We start from the raw sequence: 25,708 nt of genomic DNA on the forward strand, positions 1-25,708 counted from the left end.
CTTCCTGTATTATCTAGACATCCTTGTTGTCCCTTGGGTCCTGCAGATCAGTCCCACTTGTTGGGTCGTGGCTGTGACTGCTGCCCATGTGTTGACTATATAGGCTGTCCTTTTCCTGGGCCCCTTCATTTAGAGGGTTTATTAACCATTTCAGGTGTGAAGGCCTCCATCTTTCTACTGTGGACCAGCCTTCCTAGATGTGCTTGTTTCACACTTGTGGACATGCCGGGAAGAGAGTGTGAGCTAAGAAAGAGCAAGAATCCAGGCAGCTTGTGTGTCAGTCACTATTCAAACCTCTGTCATCTGAATCAATTGGATATGTTTTAAGACAGAAAAGGAATATAAGTTCCTCTGGTCAGCTGTGCTCTGTCCAGTCTCTCAGCTGAGTGCTTCCTGTTCTGTAACAAGCTGTCCCACGCTTTCATTAAATGCTCCATTATGAGGTTCTCCTAGATACAAATTCAAGAGCAGCAGATGCATGAGGAAAGCCTGTTCTTTGGATTCCCCATCTCTTTCTTAGCTTGGGAGAACCAGCTACAGCTATATCTTGGGCACACAGACCATATTTTTACCTAGGAAAAAGAGTACACCTTGGAGCTAAGGCAGTTTGAACCTTTAGGAAAGCCAAAGCGCCCATCAAAGCACAAAGATTGTGGGTTAAATTCTGTTCATCCTCAGATTTCTTCTGGGAGATGCAAGTGCATGGGGAGCAGCACTGGGCCACTGTCCCGCTTTATCAGCTCAGCTGCATTGCTGCTGGCTTGAAATGAAAAGAGAGAAGAGTGGCACCTCCGTATCTGGAGCTCTGTCGATCCCCACAAGCTCAGACTCAGCTGTGCTCTGGAAGAGTAGGGATGAAGGACCATTTGACAACAGACAAGTCCTCTCGTACCCATGGGCTGCACTGAGTATATTTTCTTGCAGCTAAAGCAGAATTAACTTTTTGTTCCTTTAACCCAGGCTGCTATACCATCACAGGACCTGGAATGCTACATGGATGCAACAGCAGTAAAATATTTAGGGACTGTGTGACATGCACAAGAGCCTTCTAACAGTTCACATGAATAGGTCTTGAAACAGACTTTTAGACTATTAGTGCTGTCCACACATATGAGCAGCCATGAGACTGAGCTGATGTTTGTACTGTGTTTCTAGGCAAAAACTTATAAACAATTAATGTTTTGCATCACTAGAAAACGCCTTTGCCAATCTTTCTCTTTCCCTTCGAAAGTTGTAACCACCTAAGTTGAAAAAGGATGTTGAGAGAAGCTGGTATGTGGTCTGAGCACACAGCCAACTGCTAGGCAGCCCTGCGTCCTAAATCCCAACAGTGGTAGGATTGGTTTCCTCTGTTGCCTCTGGCAAGCCACTTACACTCTCATTAGTTTTCCATCTTCAAACTGGCGCTGTGAGGTTCAATTAATGTTTTAAAACCTTCTGAAAACTGAAGGAGTCCAATGTCTGATAATAGTTTGGAGCCCTAATTTATATTGCAAATTCTGTACTTGTCATAAGGTTATAGGTTGCAGCCGTGTTAGTCTAGAGGCAAAGGCATCCAAAACTCTTGAGGAGGAAACGATATCTTTTATTAGACCAACTAGATAGTTGCAAAACATGTTTTTATTTGCAAGCTTTCAGGCTCAAATGCCCTTCTTCAGGCAAAGGAGAAGTCAAAGACTGGTAAAAATGAAATTTCATATTGCACAGGAGAGCAGAAGGATGTTATGGGTCTCCTGGTTGGAAATCTAACATCCTTCTGGTCTTCTGTGTGATTTGAAGCTTCATTTCTACGCTGCAGAAATTTTACGATCTTTGACTTCTCCTGTGCCTGAAGAAGGGCATCTGAATTTGTTGTTGTTTTAAAAAAAATTATTTTTGAAACTATCTAGCTGCTCTAATAAAAGATATCAACTCTTTCTCAAGAGTACAGACAATTTCCGTTTCCAGTTACTAATTTTTTACTTTTGAGTGTTCCTATTTCATCTGAATTTTCTGTGTGCATGGTCCCCGAATAAAAAATGTAGCTGTTGTAAAACTGTTTTCAGAAAATAACCAGTTACCATAATATTTGTAACCTAATAACATAAAGCAGATTTAATGAAATCACTGGCTACTGTTGCTTTAAATTATCATGCAAATACAGTGCACCGTTTCAATAAATCCCTGTTTTTCATTAGTAAATTATGCATCTGAAAATATGGTACCTACTGCTTTATTTACTGCTAAAAATTCCATTCTCCTGCCCCCTCTTCTCCCCCAAAACTTTTTAACTGCCATTAAAGAATCTCACATTTTATACTTTTTCTTTTTGAACTGTAATTAAATCTCTCTGGAGTGTTTTATGATAGACAGATTTCCTAAACTACCCTTTTCCCCATTTTTATTTTGTGTTGTATATAATTAATTCAGAAGCTGAAAAAGTTGGTCATCTGTTAGGTGATTTCTCATTTTCTTTTACTGTCTCTTGGTGGATGTACCATAAGCAAAATTACACTCTTAATCTTTACTCTCTAACTGAAAAGTAGATTTTGTTCTTAAATTATCAAAACATGAATGTCTAAAAGCCACCATCTGCTCTCCTTTTTTTCCTTTCTGTTTGTCACTGTTGTAGCTTTAGGTATTTCTCTCCTGCTTTGTTTATAAAAATAAGGAAATAACATATTTTGTTTGACATTGTTGGTTGCTTTCCTATCTCACCTTAGGCAGGAAAGACTCACTCTCTGTTGTGTTGTCCACCTTTCACCTAAATTGATTCTCAGACTCCTCCCATATATTTGTTGCCACAAATATAGATTTAAAGGGATAACACCATCTCCCTTTTGCCTTTCCTTTAGACACTTTGTGGTTTGGCTTTCATTTCTGCCATAGTTTTCTTCAAGTCTGTCTTATTTCCATTTTTACTTTGTTTTTATATCCTTCTGTCTGTTTTTTATATCCTTCCTTCTTTGTTTTTACACCTTCTGAAAGAGCACTGCTCTTTCATCTTCTGTCATGTTTTCATGTTTGCCTTCCTCTAGGTTTTGCTTTGGTTTCATTGGCCTTTTGCTAGGCTTGGGTATAACCACCTTAGCTCCTTATAGGACTGTGATCCAGGTTTACAGGTGAATAGGGTTCTTCCTCCTTCACAATGTCCTTTCCAAACAGTTATACCATCTGTTTGTTTTGGCAGTTTTGGGACATGCATATCATGTTCTCATTTGTACCCCCACCCCCTCAACCCACAGTATGTGTGCTTGTATCTTTCCCTGCTCACAGTGTCTTCCTTCCTGGCCAGCGCTGCCTTTGCAACTCACAGATGTCCCACGGGTTCTTGACTCTGTATTATTTTTTGGTTTACATGTGCTATCCTATAAGAGGGATTAGTGTAATCATACCAGAATGCTATGTTGTACCTGTTCTCTGGCCAGCAGAAGGGATTATTTTAAGTGTCATATCAATTAAGTGCTGGTGCAATGGGACATGTCCTTAATGTGCTTAAATCAAAATGCCCAAAAAACCCAAGTACACTAAAGCAGCAATATGTCTTGAGTAGGTGTTTTAGTTACAAAAGTGGTTACTGCTGGGTCACCCAGATAGAGATCCAAAATCCAGAGCAGCACCACAAAAACTAGTGAAGGATTGTGAGGGTGGGTGAGTAAATTGAAAGAAGAGGATTCAGAAGTCATCGTGAATATTATCCCCCAAGAACAGTGAGTGCCCAGGTTAGGTAATTTGTCAATGCCTTCTCGTCTCTCTTCAAACAATGTAGAGGTCTCTCCTACTGTCTGTTTATGCCTATCTACTTACCCGCATGCATAACATCCCTGTAACAATAGCACCATGGCATGAACCAAAGGTAAATATATTCCCCATGTGTTGGCATGGAGAATGCTTCTTCTGAAGGGCTAATAAAATGCAGGCAGGAGCTTTTCCTCCTACTTCTCAAATGAGGTGACTGGGGCACAGGCATGTGGCACCATCACCCCTGGTCTCTCTGTGTATAATGGTGGTAGATCACACTCCTACATCAAGAACTGTAGAAGGGACAGGGTTGGATGACAACAAACTGTGGCTACAGACACTAACAGACCACCACCCCAGCCCCACTGCTGACATCTCTGGCTGCTACTGAAAGGTGTTTCTCTTTTTCAGAAACCTTGGCAAGTCGGGGTTGCGAGTGTCATGCCTGGGCTTAGGTAAGTGGTTTGGTACTTAAACACATCTTCCACATTATAATGCTATACCCTGGATACTGTGCTGAGTACCTACTTATTTCCTTTACAGTGATGCCTTTCCCTCAGTTACTCCAGGTGCGTGCAGCCCTTTTGGGTGGAGTGGGGCAGGGGCTGCATCTTACATAAATAAGAGTTGTACCTCTAAACAGGGCAATGTCCTACTGACTCTGTTGAGTTGAGAAGTCAGTGAGGCTCTGTCCTCCAGCTGGTGGTTATGGAATAACTGCGTCTAACTGTTCATTTCTAAATGGGGACCGCTCCCCAATGAGTTGACCTGGATAACAGTCTCAAAGACCGTCACGGTTAGCGGACTAAAATCCACCAAGGCGCATGTTATGTGCTGTATCCTTTGTTGCATGGAAGTACCTGGTGGTCACAGGTGTGCACTGGCTACTGGCTTGGATGGGTCTGTAAACTTGTAGCTTTTTCAGTGTTTACTGCTTAAGAGGCCTCTATGTCCAGGCTGTTTAAAAGTGGAAAGGTAGACATGTTCCCTGTGTGCCTCCATTACTGAGAATTTGCTGTGCAGAGGCACTGGTGCCATAGAGGCCAAGACACACAGGTTAATGCCCAACAGAAAACTTCTTTTTAGAATTATACTGGAGCCCTCTTATGCTGCTTTGTGACTCATTAAACATGTCTGAAAGATCAGGGGATGGATTTCTATCCAGCTTGGACATTTTACAGGAATATCAGAAAAGACAAGTGTAGGTTTCCTTGGCTTTGCTGCCTGTCTCCCTCATCATAGGGCAAGCAGTTCCGTCCTTCACATGGCTCCCTGAATCCAGGATGTTACTATATTTACTCAAATTTAAGATGACCCCCCCACAATAATCAGGTTCTATATGTGAAAAATAGATGCATCCAATATACATTTCCAAGTATAGAATCTAATTATTGGAGGGATGTCTTACATTTGTGTGTTCCCCCCCACACTACTACAGCATGGAAAGTAGTGGTTCTACCCTCTGCCACCTGCACCTGTTCAGCTCCCCACAGCCTTTGCCCCCTGTGCCCCATAGTTTCTGTCCTTTCCTCCCCACTCCCCACAGTCTCTGCCTCTTTCCCCCTTGCCCCTTTACTGTTAGATGCTGCTCAGGCTCTGGTCCCTGCTGGGTCCTGGTCACAGAGCACAGCATGTGGAAGCGCAGCCCTTGCCGGCCCATGCCGCAACACTGTACTTCCCTGTACTTCATGTCCAGGAGGGAATCCAGCCAGAGCCAGAGCCAAGCTGTGCCTGACAGCAAAGGAAAGGGGCAGAGTCTGTAGAGGGCAGGTGGAGAAAAGGCCAGGAGGCTGCTGCGCATCTGACTTTGGCCCTGACTCAAGATCAGGGCCAGAGTCAGAGCCACAGCTGCTGCCTACCGCCCACCTTCCACTTTTTATATGAATCTAGCACAGGGACCTTTTCCCCCCATGCTGACTGGGGCGGGAAAAAACTCTTCCTAGATTCAAGTAAATATGATAAGTAGTAAGATATAAATTAGTAAAAGGTAAATCTGTGGTAACAAAAACAAACCAGACGATTAAACCATTTGAACTACAAATCTTCTGGGCTGATTTACTTCACTGTCACTACTTCTACAGACCCCAGAGGCTCAAAATTTTGAAATGTTAATGTAAAAGACAAACAAAAATATAAAGGCAAAGAATGTAACTGGGGAGAAAGTCTCTTTCTCCTGTGTAAATGAAATGTCATCAGGCTTTGTGGAAAAGGAAAGGAGCTTTTTCCTCAGAAATAACAGACATGAAAATTCTCAGTCTGAAAGATGGTTTTTTACAAGCTTCCCTGCTCCTGGAAACAAGGGCATATAAATAGAAGTGTTTTCTCACCTTAGCCCTAGCGTTGGCAGCACAGCACCAGATCTGTTATAGGAAACCTGCAAAGATGCTGCCCCATCTAAGCTTAGTGACTGCAAAAGCAAGTGTCTGGCTCTTCAGTGGCTCACAGTCAGGTTAACTGAAATGAACTTTTTTTTTCATGTGACACAACCTCCAGGACATTATTCCTCTCCCTCGTGAGTGAACCTGGTTCAGAGCTTCCAAGGTAGTGCTGACCGCATTAAAAAAAAATCAGTGCCTGAACTGGAGCTGGAAGAGTTCAGTCTGTGGCAGTTGTTTGTCCGGACAAGCTGTGATTTACCAAGGTTTGAACAAGTCAGAAATATCCTTAGGAAACGGCCTTTACCTCTTTAGAAACTTGGCTTGTGCTTTAAACCCAGATTAAGTGTGTGGATTTTGGCTGCACTGATATTGTTCTAGATGTAGACACAGTGCAGCCAGCAGAGCCTGCTCTCCCTAGAAGCTAGTCTGCACCAAAAAGCTAAGTGGGTTAAAGAAAAGTGTAAATGTAAGACACTATTACTGCCCATGCAAACGTTCTTATGACAGTCCAAGAGCATCTTTTTTCAGATTACATTACATTGTTTGAAAGTGATTTAATGTGAATCAAAAATGCTGCTTCTGTTGCACGATATGCATGTCCATGCTTGGGAGTCAGACCTTGCAACTGCAGCAGCTTTACTTGTCTGGCTTAACTGGAACAATTGCCTGTGTGGTTAGCTCCTATGCCTGTGACAGGCAACCCACAGTACCTCTGCTGCTGTTCCTGCCTTTTGCTGGGTTGATCAACAAAATACCTAATGAAAAGCTGAGTGGCTTGTCCAAAATCCTCAGACAGGTCTGAAAGAAACTGGCTCCATGTCATTTTCCCTGCGTTGCTGCTTCAGGTGTTTGGTATCCAGGAAGGAAGAGTGAAAAGGGCATAGGGCAGTCATCTGAACTGTTTCAGAGTTGTGGTCTGTTTGTTTAAGCTTACAACTGGAAACAAGATTACTGTGGGCCCAATGGCCTCCATTCAGCAGATGGGAAGGGTTAGTCAGCTGCCCCCAGCAGGTGGCTGACTGGAAGGATAAACAGGTGTTTCAGAGGTCTGGTGAGACCAGCAGTACAGTGATCTGTCACAACACGGTGAGAAGACTTGACCTTGCAATCAGACACTAAAGAGCCTAAGCAGGACATATGGTGGGTATCCCTGAGCACTCATACAGATGACAAGTCTTAAGCCTGAGTCAAGCAAATACATATCAAGAAACTCTGCAAGGGAGGGGGAGGTGTTTGAACAGGACTTGCTCCCCCAGCAAAGGCTCTTCTGGTAGATGTTTGCCATCTGAGAAGGGATGCAGTGAGGTCCCTTTGCTGCATTCTCCTTGCTGTAGCCTCCCTCCAGTCAGTCTAGAATTGCCTTCTGGGGCAGGGTGATTCTCCTGTGCTTGTGTTCTTATGTTTCGAAAATGTGTCATCTTTTCCCTGCAGGAACATGGGTAACGTTTGGAGGACAGATTACAGATGAGGTAAGGATCACTCCCTTTTTCTGCAGCTTGCAACATAGTTTGAAGTCTCCTCTGGGTTCTGGACACAATTGCATTGCAAATCAGTTTCAAGAGATGCTTATCTATTTTTTATTATTTTTATCATTATTTTTGTTTTAAATGCCTGGACCTCGATGTGGAAAGTCAATTTCCCATAGGAAATTATCCTAATGCATACATTTGATTAACATTTACTAATTTAAAAGATTCATAAATATTCGTATTAGTTCAAATCCGGCTGAATGAAATATTTGACAAGCTTATTTTTTCTTATTTTGGCCAAAAAGAAAAAAGTATTGTTTACCTGGTTAATTATTATCTAGTGCTTCCTGTTGAGCAGCTTTTTTGTAGCAAATAATTTATTTGAGTTTAGTCTGTTTGAAAATTTTCAGAAAACATTTTTCAGAATTATTTGAGGAGAAGGCTGTTCTCAAGCTGTTTGCTCCAAATGTCCATTACTGAATGGCACTGATTAATTTGACTGGATATACATGTAACATGGCAGTCTTTCTAAATCCTGGCTTGATGAACACAGCTCTTAGAATCAGGTTTCCATTTGTAATATTGTTTGAAGAGTTCAGAGTTCTGCATATATTTTCAAACCTTGATTTGCCTGTAAAATGATCTTCTGTAATAGTCCTGAAAATTGAAGAGCTGAAATTAGCTGTAATGTTTATTCAAGCACATGCTCTCAGAAGACTTGTATAGCTCTTTGGCCTCAAACATGGCTGTAAAAACATGCATCTTCTGAAGACAGTGAAGTTTGGAAGCTAGCATTTTTTCTGTGAAGGCAAAGACTTTTTCAGATATTGTCATCAGCTACCAGAAACATTTCTGAAGCACTGAATGCAGTTCTGTTTTTCATTCTGAAATTTGACCAAGAGAACCTGGCAGAGGGGTCATTCCACGAGATGGTCTGCATTCTTTATTGCTTTCATTCAACAGACGTGTTTAACAAGATCTCTTACAACCTGTTTCTCTAGAGCCAACAGACACAGGCTTCAGTGTGAGCTAGTGCCATATAAGTTACTTCTCTGAAACCTAATTAATGAAGTGGGAAGAATAGAACTCCCACTGTGTAGAGTGTTTGGGATTCGTCTCTGTTGTAGCTACTATCTGCTGTATCTCATCCAAACGTGGCCTGATAGAGGCAGACAATATACAGTATTTAAATTCCATGGTGGGCAGAGTATTGCTGTGGATGAAGGGTAATAGTTTCAAAATTGTTGCTTAAAGTTAGTAGGTCAGAAAATCAGACCACTCTGTTTTGGCTTCTGAGCACCTTCAGCTTTTGGTGACATCACTGGAAATTTCAGGTGTCCAGCACCTCTGGAAATCAGCCTGCTTGTTTAGGGACCAGCCAAACTTTCAGCAACCCAATCAGTAGTGTTTGGCCTAAGCTTGCTAGCAAATATATTTGTTATTAATGTAGCGCTCACACCTAAAGGGTTCTGGGCCCCTGTTTGCTATTACATCTTCCTTCTAAATGTTGTAAATATTTCTTTGCAGATGGCAGAACAGCTGATGACCTTAGCCTATGACAACGGCATTAACCTGTTTGATACAGCAGAAGTCTATGCTGCTGGGAAGTAAGTACCTTTTATATTTAGAAACAGGAGGTGCATGTAGATGCGTGGTTAATAAACAGTTTCTGGTTGTAAAAGTATATCCCTGATTGAGGTTCCCTTGTTACATTATTTTTGTCCCAGTGCTTCTTACTTGGTGGCAGTTCATTAGTACAGTAGGCATAGTCACTGATTTAAGACCCACACCTGTCTATAGACCTGTGTAGGGTGTTGAAGAATAATACTTAGAAAGTTAGTTTGCTCCAGAGTTGCTTTCACTCTATGACTGATGCATACAGGGGTGGTGGTGCTATGCTTTGCTGTGAGCTGTCCCCAGAACACAGCCAGAGGTGGCCTTCATGATAATTGGACAGGAACCCAACAAAACAGGCACCATTGGAAAGGCATATCCAGCTCATGTTGTTCTTCAGTGAGCTGGCCAAACCCCAGACATGTGAGACTGACTGAGTGCAAGAGGGAAGTGCTCAGGTGGAATAGCACCCTGCAGTCCTGGACAGCCTCACGTATGGCAGAAAGGTTGAGGCCACCTTGGCATGGTGCCTTTTCATCCTGAATGTCTCGGAGTGGCTCACAGACCCTATAGAGGTGTCCTTTTGCACATCTCCTCCCTCTGGCTGGAATGTGCCAACTAGTCAGGAGTACCTACCTGTGCTTTGCAGCATTTCAGGGCAAGAATGGCTGGAGCATTCTGTATCCAACTGCAGCTGTCAGATGATTTGTTTCACTTGAAAACCATTCCCATAAATACCAACAGAATGACAAGCCCTTTATTCCTTTAAGCCCACTTCTTCTGAAAGATCAAGAAACCTTTTCAGGTAGAGAGAGGTCAGCTATGTGAAGAAAACAATGCATTCAGTTAATTTAGTTCCTTCTTGAGTTGGCTAATTACCCTCCAGCAGGCCTCAGTTCTTACAGATCTGTTAATCACTCAGTGAATGTTCAACACACGTGTTTCAGCCTACAAATTGTTCACAAATTATTCATCACAGCTGTTAGACCAATGAGTCACCATTTCTTCTCTGCAGTTTGCACGGGGTTGGATTCCAGAGACCTGGTGGTGTGGAAGGTCTCTTATCCTTACCAGGCATTTCCAAGACAGTTTTGTGACAACTTGTGGCAAGGACGTTTGTGTGACTGCCTACTTGCAATAGACTCTACAATATTGTCCCTCAAACAGAACTTTGCATGACGTGAATAAAAGAATGCGGAAGTCATCAAAGCAAACTTGATCTCTCTCTGGCTGCTCTTGTATGCAGACTGCCTGTGGAAGCAGCCCCCCAGCTCTCTGTTTGACTGCATTACAGCTTGAATCCTTCCTGCTGAGGCTGTTCCAACATTTACTTTCCAAGAGCCCAGTTTATTGACAGTACAGCTTAATCAATATTTAAAGATCTTCTATACGAAAGAACTGCAATGCAAGCTTCCCTGGACTCCTGAGGCTCTAAATATTTGAAAGAGGGCCTTAAAGGACAGTCATTTCCCTTAAAAATTTGGAGGAGTCTCCCCATCAGGCAGAAATAAGTGCCTACTCGCCATCTTATGCCATGATCCCCTCCTTTCAATTATTTAAGAGCGAGGCCAGTTATCTTTATGCAGGCTGGTTTAAAACATAGAGAGTAGAAGTAATGAAATCATTCTGCTCCTCTGCCCTCATTTGCTGAAGTCATTTCACATTTGCTAAGATGATGCTTTCCTCTCTGTCTTTTTCCCATGAAGGTGAGATCCCCTTAACCCCTATCATCATGCTCCCCCTGGGACAGGGCAGCCAGCTCCTAGCAGGGGGGAGCATTTTTCATCTGACTTGCAGCATGCAGAGGGCACTCACCTGCACTGTAGTGTCCTCCCTACACTGTAAGTGTAACAGCTGAGCAACCTGAGAAGGACTCCTGTAAAAGAAGAGTCCTGCCATGAATATCACATCCTCTTTCTGATCCATGTTAGACCAGGGTGAAGTGGGCAATAGTAAGGTGTGGGGGGGACATGCAAAGGGGTTGAAACCACACCAGCTAAAGCCCTGGCCATTAGAAATGGAAAAGCAAAGCGTGTTCCACCTCCTCTGATACAGTACGTTCCCTAGACTTGACAGATACTTCAGGCCTCTCGGAAAAGCAAGCAACAAGACAACCACATAGGAGACTCTAAGTCTAAAGGGAGTCGAAAAGAGTTGTCTGATGGTTAGTGCACTGGCCTGGGACTCCAGAAGTTCCTTGTCCCACCAGAGACTTCCTAGGCAGGTCAGTAAGCTGCTGCTTAGTGGCTACCCTACATGGAGGCTGCAGATGCTCAGAAGCTGCAGTGCTGGAGCTCTATGCTTACCTCAAAAAGGCAATCTCTCTATTTTCCATTCCCCACTGGCTTAGCTTATCATCTGTGAGTGAATCTGTCTTGCACCAGGGGCTTTGTAGCACTCATCCCTGACTCCATGCCCTTTCACACAACTAAAACAGACATAGAGCATCTCCAAAAAGTAAGTGTACCCCTACGGCTTCAGGAGAGTTGTTAGCGCTCCCACCCCCATCCCCCATGCCTAAAGGAAACAAACTGTTAAATGAATGAGACAGTCTGACACGCCAGCAAGGCTGTATACCCAAGAGAGGTCGTGTGAGCAAGAGAATAATAGATGAGAGGTAATCAAGAGATCATGAGTAGAACAGCCAGGCTCAGCTGTGAGAAAAATGCCACAGCTTGAGCTGATCAAAAAAGAGTCAGGCAAAGAGGTGCTGTGAGGAGTACAGAGGCTTGCTTTTCCTCCTCCTCCTTTTTCATGACATTTCTTTGCGCATCCATTGCAGGGGGCCAGGAGCCCTCTGAAGAGCTGCAGCCTGTTTTTAGGCAAGTGAATAATTCTTGTGCCTGTCTTCCTGATACCCTGGGGAAGCAGTGCAGCCTGCCAGTGGCAGGAGGGCAGGGACTAGGCTGCCGATCCCCTCATGTAGAACATGGTTCTCTTCAAAAATACCTTTTAATGAAAAAAATTAATGAATATGGAAAGGAGGGAAGGTTTGGTGTTTAACACCCCACCACCATCCCCAGCGGAGTATGCCCAGGGATCTGTTGGAGAAGGACGGTGACAGCTCTCCAGGATATCTGCTGCAACAGATTTGGTCTTGAAGCAAAACTCTACTGTTCAGATGGGGAAAAAACCCTTGGATTCCTAGCTCTGTCGTGATTCAAGTCAAACTTGCTTGGCTATTACTGCAGTGCTGCCTTCCTGAGGGCTTGGGCATCTCAGTTCCAGCATGGTCATTGCACCCATGCAGCTATGTTACTGAACTAAATTTGCTCAAAGAGTAAAACTCCCTATGCCCAGAAAGCCCTGGCAGAAGTACTGTGAACCGTGTAACCCCCATATCCACCCTAGGCCTCCCTGCAAACAAAGCCTTCAGCAGTATGTCCACTTCGAATTTCCTCGCTGCTGGAGGCCAGATTTTCACAGACAGCCCTGTTCAGATTCCCAGAGACTTGCATGTCTCAAACTCCAGCCCTCTGTGTTCTCACGGAGGAGTCTCTCTGCCTCTCATAGGCAATACATGTTCCTCTTGGTCTCCTCCAAGGGGAAATAAATGCTCTTCCAGTGGCTGCAAGGTTTGGAAACTAGTGAACTCCATGGTGGGACTGATCAGCTGTCTCTTTGGTATTGTATTGACCTGGTTTATCACTATGCCACCAGGAGCAGGGCAGGATGGCAGTTCTGCTGTTTGAATTTGTTGCCATAATTTGTTTCCTGGCAGCTTTAACATCTCAGTTCAAATGTGTTACAGAGCATGCAGAGACTTCTCTGCCTTTCTTTGCCCTTTAACTGTAGGCAACTGCTGGGTTCTTTGGGTTTTTTTTGAGGGGTGGGAATGGTGTGGGAGAGGGGGAGGTGTGGCTAGGCCAGAAGTACAGGTTTAAGTCTCCTTTTTAAAAAAGCCTTTTGCAGCGCTGACTGCACATGCACAGTGTTTCTTCTAAGGCAGCGTGTTCTAAAGAAACCTGGCCTGCTGAGAACTCTTGTGTGCATGTACTACATCAGGAAAGGACTTTCAGTTGCTCACAAGGCAGGGAAAACTGGTCTTAGGTACTCATTTGAATGATAGAAGATAATCTCTTCCAGCTGCTAGGACCCGTGACACTGCGCTGCAGTTACCCTTGCATCAGCACAAAGAGTTCTTCCCTCTTGCCTTCCCGCTCTGCCCATTCAGTGACTCATGCCGTGGCTCCAATGAAGTCTCTTCAGCTCTTCATTTTCCTGGGTATCATTGGCGACGCGTAGACACTGAGATCGGCCGTGCACCCCCTGAAAGCGCCAGCCGTAAAACCGGAAGCGCATTTCCGGTTCCTCCGCTGGCTCGGCGATCGGCTGCTGGGGGACCTCCCCCAGCTCCGCCTGGTTGGCTGTCAGCTGCTGGGGACCACCCCCCGCCATCAGCAATCTGGTGCCCTCCCAAACTTGGGAGGCACCAGTAGCCCATGCTGAGTATCTATTTGCTGCCTGGCCCAAGAGGCCTGATCCTAGTTAAAACTCAGGCCTCAGGTCACAGCCTTCAAGGGGCTTCAGGGCTAACGTTGATTTAAAAACTAAACTGTAGAGGAAGAAAGTTACTGATGTGGCCAGGATTGGTCCCAGCGGTCTGATTAGTTTCTACTAGTGCCTTCCCCTGCAGATAGTAGCATGGCTCAGTTGGCTGTGTCCTCACCTCGGCTGCGCCACAACATGAGCTCCTGCCTGGGGCTGACACCACAGTGCCAAGCCAGAAATGCAGCACAAATTAGTCTCAACAAGATGAGCAAGATCACGCATTCCCCTTAAAATAGAAACATCTGTGGAGCCAGTCCTAAGGTATCTGCCAGGGCCCAGCACCCTGCCAGGGCCCAAGGGAGAGCAGGGAGGAGCCAGGAGGACACACTGGCTCTATGCATAAGTAAAGAGGTGCTGCCTCCAGGCTATGGGCTAGGAGTAGGAAAACAGTCCTCCCAAAGGAACAAAGATTCCTCTGTGCTCCCTCATACCTCCTGCATGTCAGTGAAGAGCCTGGAGATTTGATCCCAGCCATGTTCTAGCCAGTGGCCAGTCACAAGTAGCAAAGGTCTGTCTCTTGAGCATCTAAACAGCAGCTTTGTAGCTGTGTAAATGCCACGCAGTGTTGGTGACAATTCTGCTTCCCCTGAAACATGGATGCATGCCTGCATCTAAGTCACAAGAATGTAGGCAGGCAGAAACCCATGACTAGCAGGAGTTGGATAAAGAATGGGCAGGGATTCTATGTTTTATCCCCACTAGCTTAGTAGTTTGGACAAAGCTGGGTTTTAGGCCCTTCTTACCTACAGAGGGTTTGAGTTTGCACTCTGTTTTCTCAGCACAGTATTCTAACCACCACACTCCAGGTCAGGCATTATCCATCACTTCTTTTGAAGCTGGCCCCTTGTACAGCTGAGAGAGGGGGATATGTGGGGCTAAGAAAAAGCAAACAAACCAAGGAGACTCAAGGAGATCACTGCTGCCTTAGGAGGAAGTCCTGTGTTTTAGCCTGGTGCTGTGTTTTTGATAAGGTAAAACTTTCCTCCTCCTATTTTATCCAGTGCCTGTTAAATGCAGGGCAGTGGCTCAGCCTCAGAAGTCTTGAGCATTCCTGCTCTTAGCACTCTAACAACATTTTAACGTCAGGAGTAGAATTTCACTTCTTTGCTCGAAAGGCAGCTGATTTTCATTGCTGAAGTGGTTCTGACCTAATTTCTATCACAGTCTTATGAAAACATTGTCTATGTGTGTGTGTCTTTCTCTCTCATTACAGGGCTGAAGTTGTGCTAGGAAATATAATTAAGAAGAAAGGATGGAGGTAATTCTTTTTTAGTCAAGTGTCTCATTTTTTTGCACTGGGAAATGTCTTTGCTTACCAAACAGGCTGGATATGCAAACAGTCGTCAGAGGTGTGCAGCAAGGTGAAGAGGGAAGCCTTGTTCTGGGAATTGCAGGAATGGATGCATTGGTGCACGTCATGTGGGCCTTGGAGACAGAGGTTCCCTCCCTAGTCCTTAGCAGTGATCCCTGTGGGGCACCACCACATATTCCTGCAGTGCTGGTATCTGCACTGGCCAATGACTCAGGACAATGTCATAAAATAAAAACCCTGCTTCTTGCTGCTGAGGTGGGGAGGTAGCTCTGATGTCCCAGATCTATGCAAATTCAAGCAAGACATTGGTCTCATGGCTTTTCCAAGGAAGGGGCTCTTCCTTTTTCTTATGGAGACAGGCAGAACTCACGGTGCAGAATGTTCAATCCATCCCAGCCTGGCATCTCCCAATACTCCTGGCTGGGATGAGGTGGAGCAGAGCCTCTTCAGGGAGGCGCTGGAAATCACAGCAAGTTGTCAGCCACAGGGAAGCACGATATCAAACAGGCAAACCACTGTGGTGATGCACAAACCGCTGTCTGTAGTTAGATCAGCAGACATTAAATGTTCTTACCCCTCCAGATTGCAATGGTTCAAAACCCCACCAGGGTTCAGTACATATATATTTCCCATTGAATTATTTATGCTTATCATCTTGTTCCACCAAGATGGTTCTTCTGCATTTATTAAAGGTTCATCTAAAATCAACTACAGCTGTCAGCAATGAAAAGCAACTGACTTATTAGGAAACACTACCATGTCTCCTGTGACCTCTCAGAGACAAGCTCTGTCACCCCATATGTCTTTCCACTTTCCATTAAACAGCCCTTTTAGGTGAGGTAGTCATTGGGACTTTGGGGATTGTCTCCGGGCCTTGGCAGTGGATGTCCTTAGTGCTCTAGTACTCACCTGAGTGGTTGAGACAAGCCGTAGCTTGGAGAGAGTCAGTCTGGGGCTGCTGCAGGCTTCTGGTCTGCCAGCCTGGCATTTGCTAAATGTCTGACCCTGGTCTTGCTTGTTCTGGGTTGATTTAGGAGTAACTCAGTAGTGAAATCAAGAGGGATGTCCTGGCTGTGCTCTTTTTGTGCAAGTGGGGAATTGGAAATGCTTGCCTGACAGCTCCCTGTTTCTCTTTGCAGGCGGTCCAGCCTGGTCATAACCACCAAGATCTTCTGGGGAGGAAAGTATGTAAGGTTGGCTATTACTAGTAGCAGTGTGTGTTCTGGTAGTGTTCTGTGTTCTAAATATGGCTCTCCTGTGTTTCAGAGCAGAGACAGAGAGGGGGCTGTCCCGAAAACACATCATAGAAGGTAAGAGAGAGAGTGCAGCTGCTTGCATCCTGTAGATGGCCCTGAGCCAGGAAGGCACTTGATTGAGCTCATGGGCTTCCCCGCATTGGGGTCGTAGCTACTCATTCATACTAAGATCAGAATGTCAGTGATGGGGCAGCTTGTAGTGCAAGACTGAAAATGGCCAGTTTAGGTAAAGGAGTGCAGGGCAGAGCAGGAAGATACCCAGAGGCCCCCATGCAGCCACAGGAGAGGGGGCTCTAGGGACATTCCTGCTGGGTGAGTCAGGAGCAGATACAGAGACATTGCTTAGCAAACACAACGTTCACTTGCGCTGTAGTTGAGCCTGTCCCTGTGGATAATTCCCTGACTGCTTTTGCTGTGTCCTGCCATTCCCTGGCCTTAGCTGCTACTATGTCAGAGGCAGGCAAACTCCTGCCTGGGGGCCAGATTGGCCCACAGCAGACTCCATTTCCCAGCAGCCCCTGCTCACGTTGCTCTGGCCAGTTTCCAAGGAGACCCCAGGAGGGCGGGGCCGCTACAGTGCAGAGCCATGATGGCCCTACCACCCAGGGTCTCCATGGAGACCAACCTGAACCCAGCTGGTTGGGGAAACCCCATGCTGTCATGGCCCTGCTGCTTCTGGCCTGAGCAACACAGACAGCCTGAGCAACAGAGGCAGAGGCTGCTGGGAAATGGAGCCTGACACCCCTGTGCTATGTGCTTTCCCTCTCCTGGGAAGGGGCCCAGTGCACTCCCACTCAGGTGCCACTGAAGAGAGACTGTAGGGGTTATCCTGGCTGACCTGAGTCATGTTCTCTTTCAGATACCAACCACAAAATGAAATGGCCTGGGCAGGGAAGGGAAGGGCACTGTCTGGGTGTGTTCATAATCTTGTGTAGTACAAACAGGCTGGGCCTGGTGCTGGCAGCTGCTTGCATTGCTCATGATGCAGGGTCTGTAACTCCCTCCTCTCCGCCTTCTGACTCTGTTTCCTCTTTCCTTTCCTCTTAGTTCTCAGCCAAGAGCATGAGTGTAGGGCTGCTCTTTCTGCAAGAGGAGCAGGGGCTGAAGGCTAGCCACAGCCAAAAGCACATCACAGTCCCCTGGCCTAAAGTGCTCTTATACCTGTGGGATCGTCTCAGAATGAAGTGCCAGCCCCGTACCCAAGGGCCGTGTCCTTGGAATATCACTTCCCTTCCAACCCCAGGGGATGGCTGAATGAACCTCTGATTGCGCCTTCCAATTGCTTTGCGATCCTGGATGGGGGCACGGGAAAGGTCGGGTACCCAGCAGGGCAATATGCCTGACATGTCTTGTGTCCGTGTCTTCCTTCCCAGGTCTGAAGGCTTCTTTAGAGCGGCTGCAGCTGGAGTATGTGGATGTGGTGTTTGCAAACAGACCAGATCCCAACACCCCAATGGAAGGTAGGTCCTGACACCAGCTCTTACTGGTGGTCTTGAAAGCTGAGTCCTGGGCAGCAAACAGCAGAGAGCCTGCTGTGCTAGCCACAGCATCCACCCCGGTGCTCAGGTGGCCTGTGCTGTTTTGGGTGCCAGCGAGTGGGAGCAGACAGGTCTGGGGGTCCAAAATTGGGCCTAGCTTTATTTTTCAGAATTGTCCTCCCCTTTCCTCCCTCCCTCCTTTATGTAATAGAGCATTGCCTGCCAGCAGGATCCTTGGAGTATTTTCCCCTTTCTCTGTGCCATGGGGAAACACTCCTGCTTAGACTTCCCAGGCCTGACTGTGATGCTATCCTGGACCTCTTGGGGCCTGTCCCCTGATGCTGGGGCTCTGGACAAGGTGTACATCTCTCCTCTGTCTGAGAACCTTTTCTCAAGCTGCTGTGCCAGCACCTCCTGCCTCCTGGATGTAAGCTGGTCTTTTGCATCCAGGATTTTTTTTTCCTGTTTTATGAAAAGATTTTGACTGGCTCATTGTGTGCAGGGAGAGTCCATGCCTTGTTTGTTAGCATCTTAATCATAAAACCAGTGAAGAACCTTATTTTTTTGCATTTTACCTTTTGTCATTTGTGTTCTTTCATCCTATGGGTTTCACATATGCTGTGTTTTTCCTTTTCACGCAGCAATTGTTTCATATGTTGATATGTTCAGTGTCAGTCAAATGTTTTTTTTAAAAAGCTCTTGCCATGTAACTCCCCTCCATCACCCAGCCTGAGGAGCCTTCTCAGGATGTGCTCCACTCCAGGAACAGATTTGTATGGGTGGTTTATTCCTCCTCCAGCCCCGTGCCCTTTTGTCATGCCTTCATTGTAATGTGCCAGCAGCTGTAAACTCTGGTCTCTTTAAATCTTTCTTTTATCACCAGGGGACCCATTTAGTTCTTCCAAGTCAAGAACATTCATCATAGAAGGTACATCGTACCCGCAGTCCGAATATTGACTTCTGTGTCCAAGAAGCATTTTATGGGATGGCCTCTGTATTTTTATTTAAACTATCTCCTTTCCCCTGATGACAAACTTCACCATAAAATGCACAAAGGGAAAAAAATAATAACCACTGCCCTTGGGAACATCTTGCAAGTAAAAAGAAAAAAGAAAAATAGTTGTTAGCTCTTCCCCTCCCCCTCCCTCCAGCCATTGTCATCCCATTCTTTGGTTCCTTTCCTCAGTCAATGCATGACACACCATTTTCAAATATGCCTGCCTGTATCACAGGAGATCAAGCCTGTTTGAAACTCTGCCTTAAACCTGGCATATTGGTTCGTGCAGTAACGTGGTACTGATCCCTGACACCCTCGTGATGCTGGAGGAGAACAGTTGGGGGATAAGGGTGAACAAATCAGCCAGACAAGGGAAGAAGAGCAGTGGTGGTGTTGGCACTGGAAGTGCTCAGGTCTATGTGCCTATCTAGCCTGAAATCCAGGGGGCAGGATCAGTGCTGTTCATTTGGCCCGTGCACTTGGCTTAGAAGCAAATTGGCTCCCCAAGCTGTCATTTTATTGGCTCCCTGGACTCTGATTTCTTCTCCCCTCGTCATGCTGCCTGGCCTTGCACAAAAAACATGTACTAGGGTTGGGCAAAATTCTGTGTGTCGATACTCCACGCAGTGGCAAATTTTGAGTGACCAAATCTAAATGAAGAGCAACAGCATCGGGGTCCATTACAAGTCAGCTTCCCCATAATGAAGTTGAGGCAGCTGCTATTCCTGGGTGCGCCCTTTCCTGAGCTGCAGAAACAGGCGCAGCTGGCTCAGAGCTGACTGGTTTGCATGCATGTGTGAAATGAACTTTTTTGCAGTCCCAGCTTTGAAAAGGTACAGGAGTGGGTCAGGCACCGCCAGAATGCTGACTCCTCTTAATGACTGAGCCAGATGCCTGCTTGCAGTTGACTTGCAGCACATTCCAATGTGGTTATTCAGGCATTATTTTGCCAGGGTCCAGATGCTGTAAGTCTCCTGTCTCCATGCAGATGGAATCCTTCCTTAAATTAAAGTGGCAAGTGGAGTGCAGCTAATGAATATGACGTGGGCAGTCTGCTACAGAGTGGAGTAGAGTTCTTTTTCCCAATGGACTGAACATTTTGCCCAGCTCTGGCAGCTGCTCCTTTCTCCGCTCATGATGGATTATTCCTTTCCTGTGTAATGTTTGGTGACCTTGTGCAAGAGCTGCTACCTACCTGCCCAATTTTATTTTCATAGGAGCCTTTTGTTCACACAAGTCCCATGCTCGGCTTAACTGTCGCACTATGTCAGTGCATGCAATGGACACGTTAAGCCTGGTATGACTTGTTTCCTTTCTGCTTCTCTTTGGCATGAGTTGATGCCTTGGCTTGTGTCTCAGCCTGCATGGTTCAGACTTGGCTGAAGGTCTTGATCAATAGTCCCCAACAGTGTTTCTAAAAATTAAAATGAACGACAAACAGAGGTACATACTAGCAGTTGGTTTCACATCCCGAAGTCACATGGGGCATTTGTATGTTAGCTAGGCAGTTGTTGCATGTACTTTATCAAAGGGTAATATGACTAGTGCAGTTACTCTAAAAGTGGCACCATAGACGTGCATTACAAATGAAAGATGAAGGCTCTGCCCCTGAAGAGCTCATAGCCTAAGTTCAGACAGTACCAGACAAGAGCCAGAGAGGAGGGCTATGGAGAAGGGAGGGCAGCAGAAAAAGGCCCACAAGTGGCCTGCTCCATGTGATCCTCTGAAGCCTCCTGGCTTAGTATGTGCACGTCGATCACATTTTTCTTCTTCCAGCTGTGGCAGAAAGAATACTGTGGCTAGGAACTGCACAAGCAGCTGTAGAGACAGGGTGAACTCTGTGGCCCCCTCAGAATGGATGATGCACTTTCCATTGACTTTTGTGAGGTCAGGATTTCATCCCCAGTGCCCTGGGCTGGGAGGATCCTCTTGCCGTGCCCCAAATGGGTTTTCCTTGAAAAGAGACTAGGAGTGCCTCGCCTCTGACCTGACTTCTTGGCACACCACACTATACATCAGTTGAAACTTCATTTGTTCTCTCCTGCTGCCCTGTGCTCACTTTCCTAAAATACTCTAGCTGGGAGCATTTCAGCTCCCAGCATGGTCTGAACCTTAGAGATTTCCAGAGAAGTTCTTCCAGTTCTTAGAGAGGGGGACCTGTATTTCCTCAGTTCTCAACATCTAAGGCTGCAGGCCCAGGTGCAGCTCTGCAAGTTGCTACATGGAGCAGAGTGTCACAGAGCTGGCTCTGGGGTGGGACTTCTTTCTGCACGTACTAGACTGACAGATGTTACCCATGATTAACTGGTCCTTTAAGTAATGACCTGGCCAAACATTCATTCAGTGTGAAAAACAGGAAATAAGCCACAAAGTTATTGCACAAAATACGTGTAATAGCCAGGGATCTGGGTTTTCCGTTCACTGCAGATGCCACACTCCAGTCCAGGCAGGACAGAGACTGCCAGGACCCCCTTGTCTTCCTCCTGCTGCCTGCAGCATGGCCCAGGCCAGAGCCACGTTCAGCTTGGCGCTGCTTCTGTGGAACAAAGCACTGGTTCTCCTTGCTGCACCACAACCCTAGCCCCAGCCAGCAGCGCAGGGCAGTGTGTGGTGCCCCACCCACTCCCTGTGCTTCCACATTGAGGCACACTGCATGCACCTCATTCTTGAGGCCATCTCTGCTGTGTCCCCACAGACCACCATCCTATAGTCCTCGGGGGCAGCTAGGGACCTTCCACCAGCAGGGCTTGGCGGGGCAGGGAACTATGGGTCGGGAATGAGGGGCACCAGCAGGGCCAGGGGCCTGTGAGTTGGTAGTGAGGGGCACCAGCAAGGATGAGGTGGTGGGGGACTGTAGGTCAGGAGTGAGGGGCAAGGGCAGGTCACTGGCATTTCAGGGCAGCTCAGCACCACAAAGCAGCAAGGGAGGGCAACCACAGCTGGACCTGCATCCTGGTGAGTGAAGGGGGCATAGGGGACTTTGATTTTCCATGATAAGAAAAACAAAATAAAATGCCAAAATATATAGGTATTTAGAATTTATTTTATTATAATGCTTGAGACACTGGTAAGCTTCCAAATTGCTTTAAAATTGTAAATATAGCAATAAAAGAATGTTTTCAACTGATACCTCTATATATAGTGGCATTTCATTTTAATTGTAGAAAAACGCAGATTTGGGGGCTTTTAATCAGCGAATTTAGGATTTTTTTTAAATCAGAGAATTTGGATTTTTTAAATGGAGAAAATCAGAATCCCTATTAATAACATTGTGGCTGGTTCCCAGTGTGCCTTAAATTTAATGTATGGCCGGCAGCCTCAGCCTTGGGAGCACATCAGAGCCATTCAGGACTCCTGTGCACTCCCAATTCTGCGAGTGCCAGTTAGCTGATCGGCGCTCCAAGCCAGGGAGCCAGCACTCAAATACTTGGCTCCCAGATGCTCCTGCAGCTAGGAGCCCCAGTCAGCTGATTGGCTCCCACCTGTGGGAGTGTAGGGGAGCCTTGGGATCATGAACCTGGGCTCCCCCTACACCGGCAATGTCATGATTGATCCCCAGTCCCACAGCTGTGCTTCCTGCCATGCACATGTAGCATGAGAGGAGGCGCCATTGTTGGGATTGTGCATCAAATTCCATCGCGCCTTTAACCAAACATCTGTCAGTGGCCCTAGAGTAGCTGCTGCAGAGCACTCCTGTGAGGCAGTTTCAAGAACTGCTGGTATAAGTTAGCAGAGCACTGCTGAACAACCACCACTCTTGTGATAACATCACAAGAGCGGTGCCCTGAGATTGCAGGGTGCCTCCTGCACTCCAGGAGGAAGAAGTTGGGCTGGGCAGAGCCTTTTCTGCTCTAGGAAAGTCCTCTCAGCATTAGCTATGGGAACACCTGCACAAGTGCTGCACACTGCATGGGGTCAGGGGTACTCAAGGGCTAAGCATATTAACACAGCTTGGAAGGGTGACTCTTGAGCCCCTGATGTCCAGCTGGATGCCTGAGCTCTCCTGTTCCTGTAAGCTGAATATTCCCCAGGATGTGCAGTTGCAGGCACTCCCCTCCACTGCAGAGCAAGCTATGACTATCTCAACTTCTGCCCCCAAATTTGTAGCCATTTGTAAGATTTGAGCTAATGCTAATTGGGGAGCCCTCAAGCTTTGCATTCCCATTCTTCAGCACGTACCTGGGGTGTTGTGTTCACACAGGTATCCATTCACAAAGTAGCATTTTTTTTTTCTTGCTTTGAGGGAGGCAAGAGGTGAGGATGGTCTGCCTGCACACTTGGCTGTGGTCAGATGCATTTTATGCATGCACACATCCCACTTAGTTATATTAGATTTGTTTTCCAGGCAGTCGTTGATGGATTGCTTTTTTAGAAACACTTGTTCACAAGCTTTTGTTTCTATTACACTTTGCAATCAACCTTGCAAGCAATGTATTATTATAGCTGCCTTTCCTTGATATCCCTGCTGGATCCACTACAAACCATCAGCACCTTCAGGAAGTGCTGTGTGAAAATCCCTATCTAGTAGTCACAAGTGAAAACCCAAGTGTTCAGTTGCTTTAAGTTGCAACATGAACTCTGGGACCAAACTAACGTGCTGGGTTCCTACAATCTGTATTTGTTTTGTTCAAGGCTTTTGTAAGAAAATTTGTTCCTTAGTTTTGTTTTGTTTTTATAGGCAATGTTTTTTTTTAATTACTTTCCTAATTAGTATTAATCTTTGAAATCTCCAGGAGGTATGAGTCGCAGGCAGAGCTGGAGAGGAGGTTGATTTTAACCACTGTAATTTCCTCCAGTGCCAGCTCTCCTGTGACTTCTGTTCCTGGCTCTCTGAGTTCTGCTTCCAGCTGCCCCAGGGAAGAGTTTGAGCTCTCCTCTTCCTACCCAGGCAGTTCTGATCAGCTTTTCCACCAGTGTATTTCTGAGCTGGGTTAATAAATCTCCGCAACAGAGCAATGCTGAAGGTTCTGCCTTGAAGCATAACTGGGAAGTATCAACAGTGATCCCAATACTCTGCTGTTTACAGACCCCTCTTCCACTCATGGACACACTCACAAGCCAGGAGCCTCACCCTGGTCCCCAAAGAACTTGGTTTCCTGGAAACATCCCCCTTGTTTTGTTGAGCCTCCCCTGCTGTTAGTATTCCATCACCAAGATGCAGCTGCCCTGGTTTTCCATTGAGAAGAAGTGGAAAATCTGGCTGTAGCTCTGCTTTTTGTGGGATCTGGAGGGAAACGTTTTTCACTCTGCACATGGGTGCTGTAAATCAGGTGGCCCTTCTCCATCCTCACAGGAGATCGTAAATGTCTGTGAATGTGGGTGGTGTCTGATGTGCTGCATTTCATTGTTTGAGTGTGACCTCCCTACATTTCTCTGGTCCATTGCAAATGGTTATTCTTTTCTATGCCATTCCTATTCTTTCTCAAAAAAAAAAAGGCCTAACAAAGTACAGCCCAATACTCTTGTCCTCATAACTTACATGACTTCAGTTTTCCCTTCCCCCTCATTTCAGCTCCAACACACCACCTTCCACCTTAACTCCTGGGTTTTCTTTTCCTTTTTTTTTTCTTTTCTTTTCTTTTGGAGCCTATGAGAAATAGTCATCAATCTGGGGGAGTCATTCTGAGAGCAGTCTCTCTGGTGGGTTGTTTTACTTTCAATTCCCTTGTAAACGGCCTGCCACCGTGTTTGCAGTCTGGAAGTACACTGCTTGCAAGATGTCTGTGCAGTACCAACCCCCTTCCCTCTTGGTGTCATAGCCTTTATTGACTGCAGCACTCCCCACTTTGCTTGCTTCTCTCACATTTCTGCCTCTGGACCTCCCCCCTTGCTTTTTAACAGAGACGGTGAGAGCCATGACCCACGTTATCAACCAGGGGATGGCCATGTACTGGGGAACATCGCGCTGGAGCTCTATGGAAATCATGGTACTGTGTCTGTGTCTGTGTGCTGGCAGAGAAGCTCTGGAGAAAGCAGCATAGACCAGTTCTCTGTGTGTAGCTGCAGCTTGTTGCTGGCGCTGAGTGGAGACCACGCAGGCTGCAGCTGCTAGCACAGGCTGCCTCTATTGCGTTATGTTCCGAGTGAAGCGCTAAGCTGACAGTGATTTGGTCCGACAGGAGCTGTTGGAAGCCAAATGCTTGCAGATGTGTTCTAGCCTTAATTATGTTTAGATGGGATAGGAGGGCTCATTGGTGCATGCCACGTTTGTGCTGCAGGAGGAAAGGGTTCCCTAACTGGTCAAGGAAGTAAATTCACAGGCAGGGCATGGGGCCAGCACAGCAGTGGCCTTTCTAGTGCAGCTGTCAGGGTGAGTGACAGGCAGCATCCTGTAGTCACTGCATGTGGCACAAGGCCCTTGACAGTTGCCCAGGGCTACCCTCTAACTCCCTGCTCCCTCTGTCCAGAGCCCTCCCCTCTCCACACTGGCAGGAGCTGCATCAGTAAGACGCTTCTCCCTTAAGCACTTCCGTGCTCCTGTGCTGTCTGCTGGCTCCATCTGCTCAGCCACTCGGGTGAATGAACAGGGTTTCCAGCTAGATTTGTGCATTGGAGATTCAACACTTTCCAAGGCACTCATCTTCAGTCATTACTGTCCCCTTCCAACTGGTATCTGCAAACACACTCAGCTTAGCACAGGGTCAGTATGTTGCCTCAGCGTCTCAGGAGGCATTGGGCAAGTCTGGACATCTGCTAGCCCAAACTAACAATCATGAGTCCAGTAGATTTGGTGCTGTCAAAACCAGCCTGGGTATATGTCAGCAGAACCCCAGCAGAGCTCTGCAGGCTGGGCCTAGGTGCCCCCACTGAAAAATGCTGAGCCTTATCTTGCACCCTGGGAAGTACATGGCCATCTTCCCAGTGGGGTCAGCCAGTGGGAAACCTTCCCATGAGACTGAGCCATATGGTTCAACCTTGCACGCTGCATTGCTG

General features: G+C 46.4%; 1 protein-coding gene across 6 annotated transcripts in view; it reads left to right on the plus strand.

Moving 5' to 3' along the window:
- KCNAB2 (potassium voltage-gated channel subfamily A regulatory beta subunit 2) overlaps positions 1-25,708 on the plus strand; it is a 101,481-nt gene that overhangs the window by 67,587 nt on the left and 8,186 nt on the right. For all 6 annotated transcript variants that reach the window (XM_090024404.1, XM_090024407.1, XM_090024405.1 and 3 more), the window contains 8 exons: positions 4,132-4,175; positions 7,530-7,567; positions 9,095-9,174; positions 14,946-14,990; positions 16,184-16,228; positions 16,311-16,354; positions 17,674-17,760; positions 24,617-24,702. In XM_090024404.1, the coding sequence (XP_089880530.1) occupies positions 4,132-4,175; positions 7,530-7,567; positions 9,095-9,174; positions 14,946-14,990; positions 16,184-16,228; positions 16,311-16,354; positions 17,674-17,760; positions 24,617-24,702 (469 nt within the window). The remainder of the gene's footprint in view (positions 1-4,131; positions 4,176-7,529; positions 7,568-9,094; positions 9,175-14,945; positions 14,991-16,183; positions 16,229-16,310; positions 16,355-17,673; positions 17,761-24,616; positions 24,703-25,708) is intronic.

This window comes from Crocodylus siamensis, chromosome 12, assembly GCF_052110815.1.
Source record: "Crocodylus siamensis isolate JL-2025a chromosome 12, ASM5211081v1, whole genome shotgun sequence".
NCBI lineage: Eukaryota > Metazoa > Chordata > Crocodylia > Crocodylidae > Crocodylus > Crocodylus siamensis.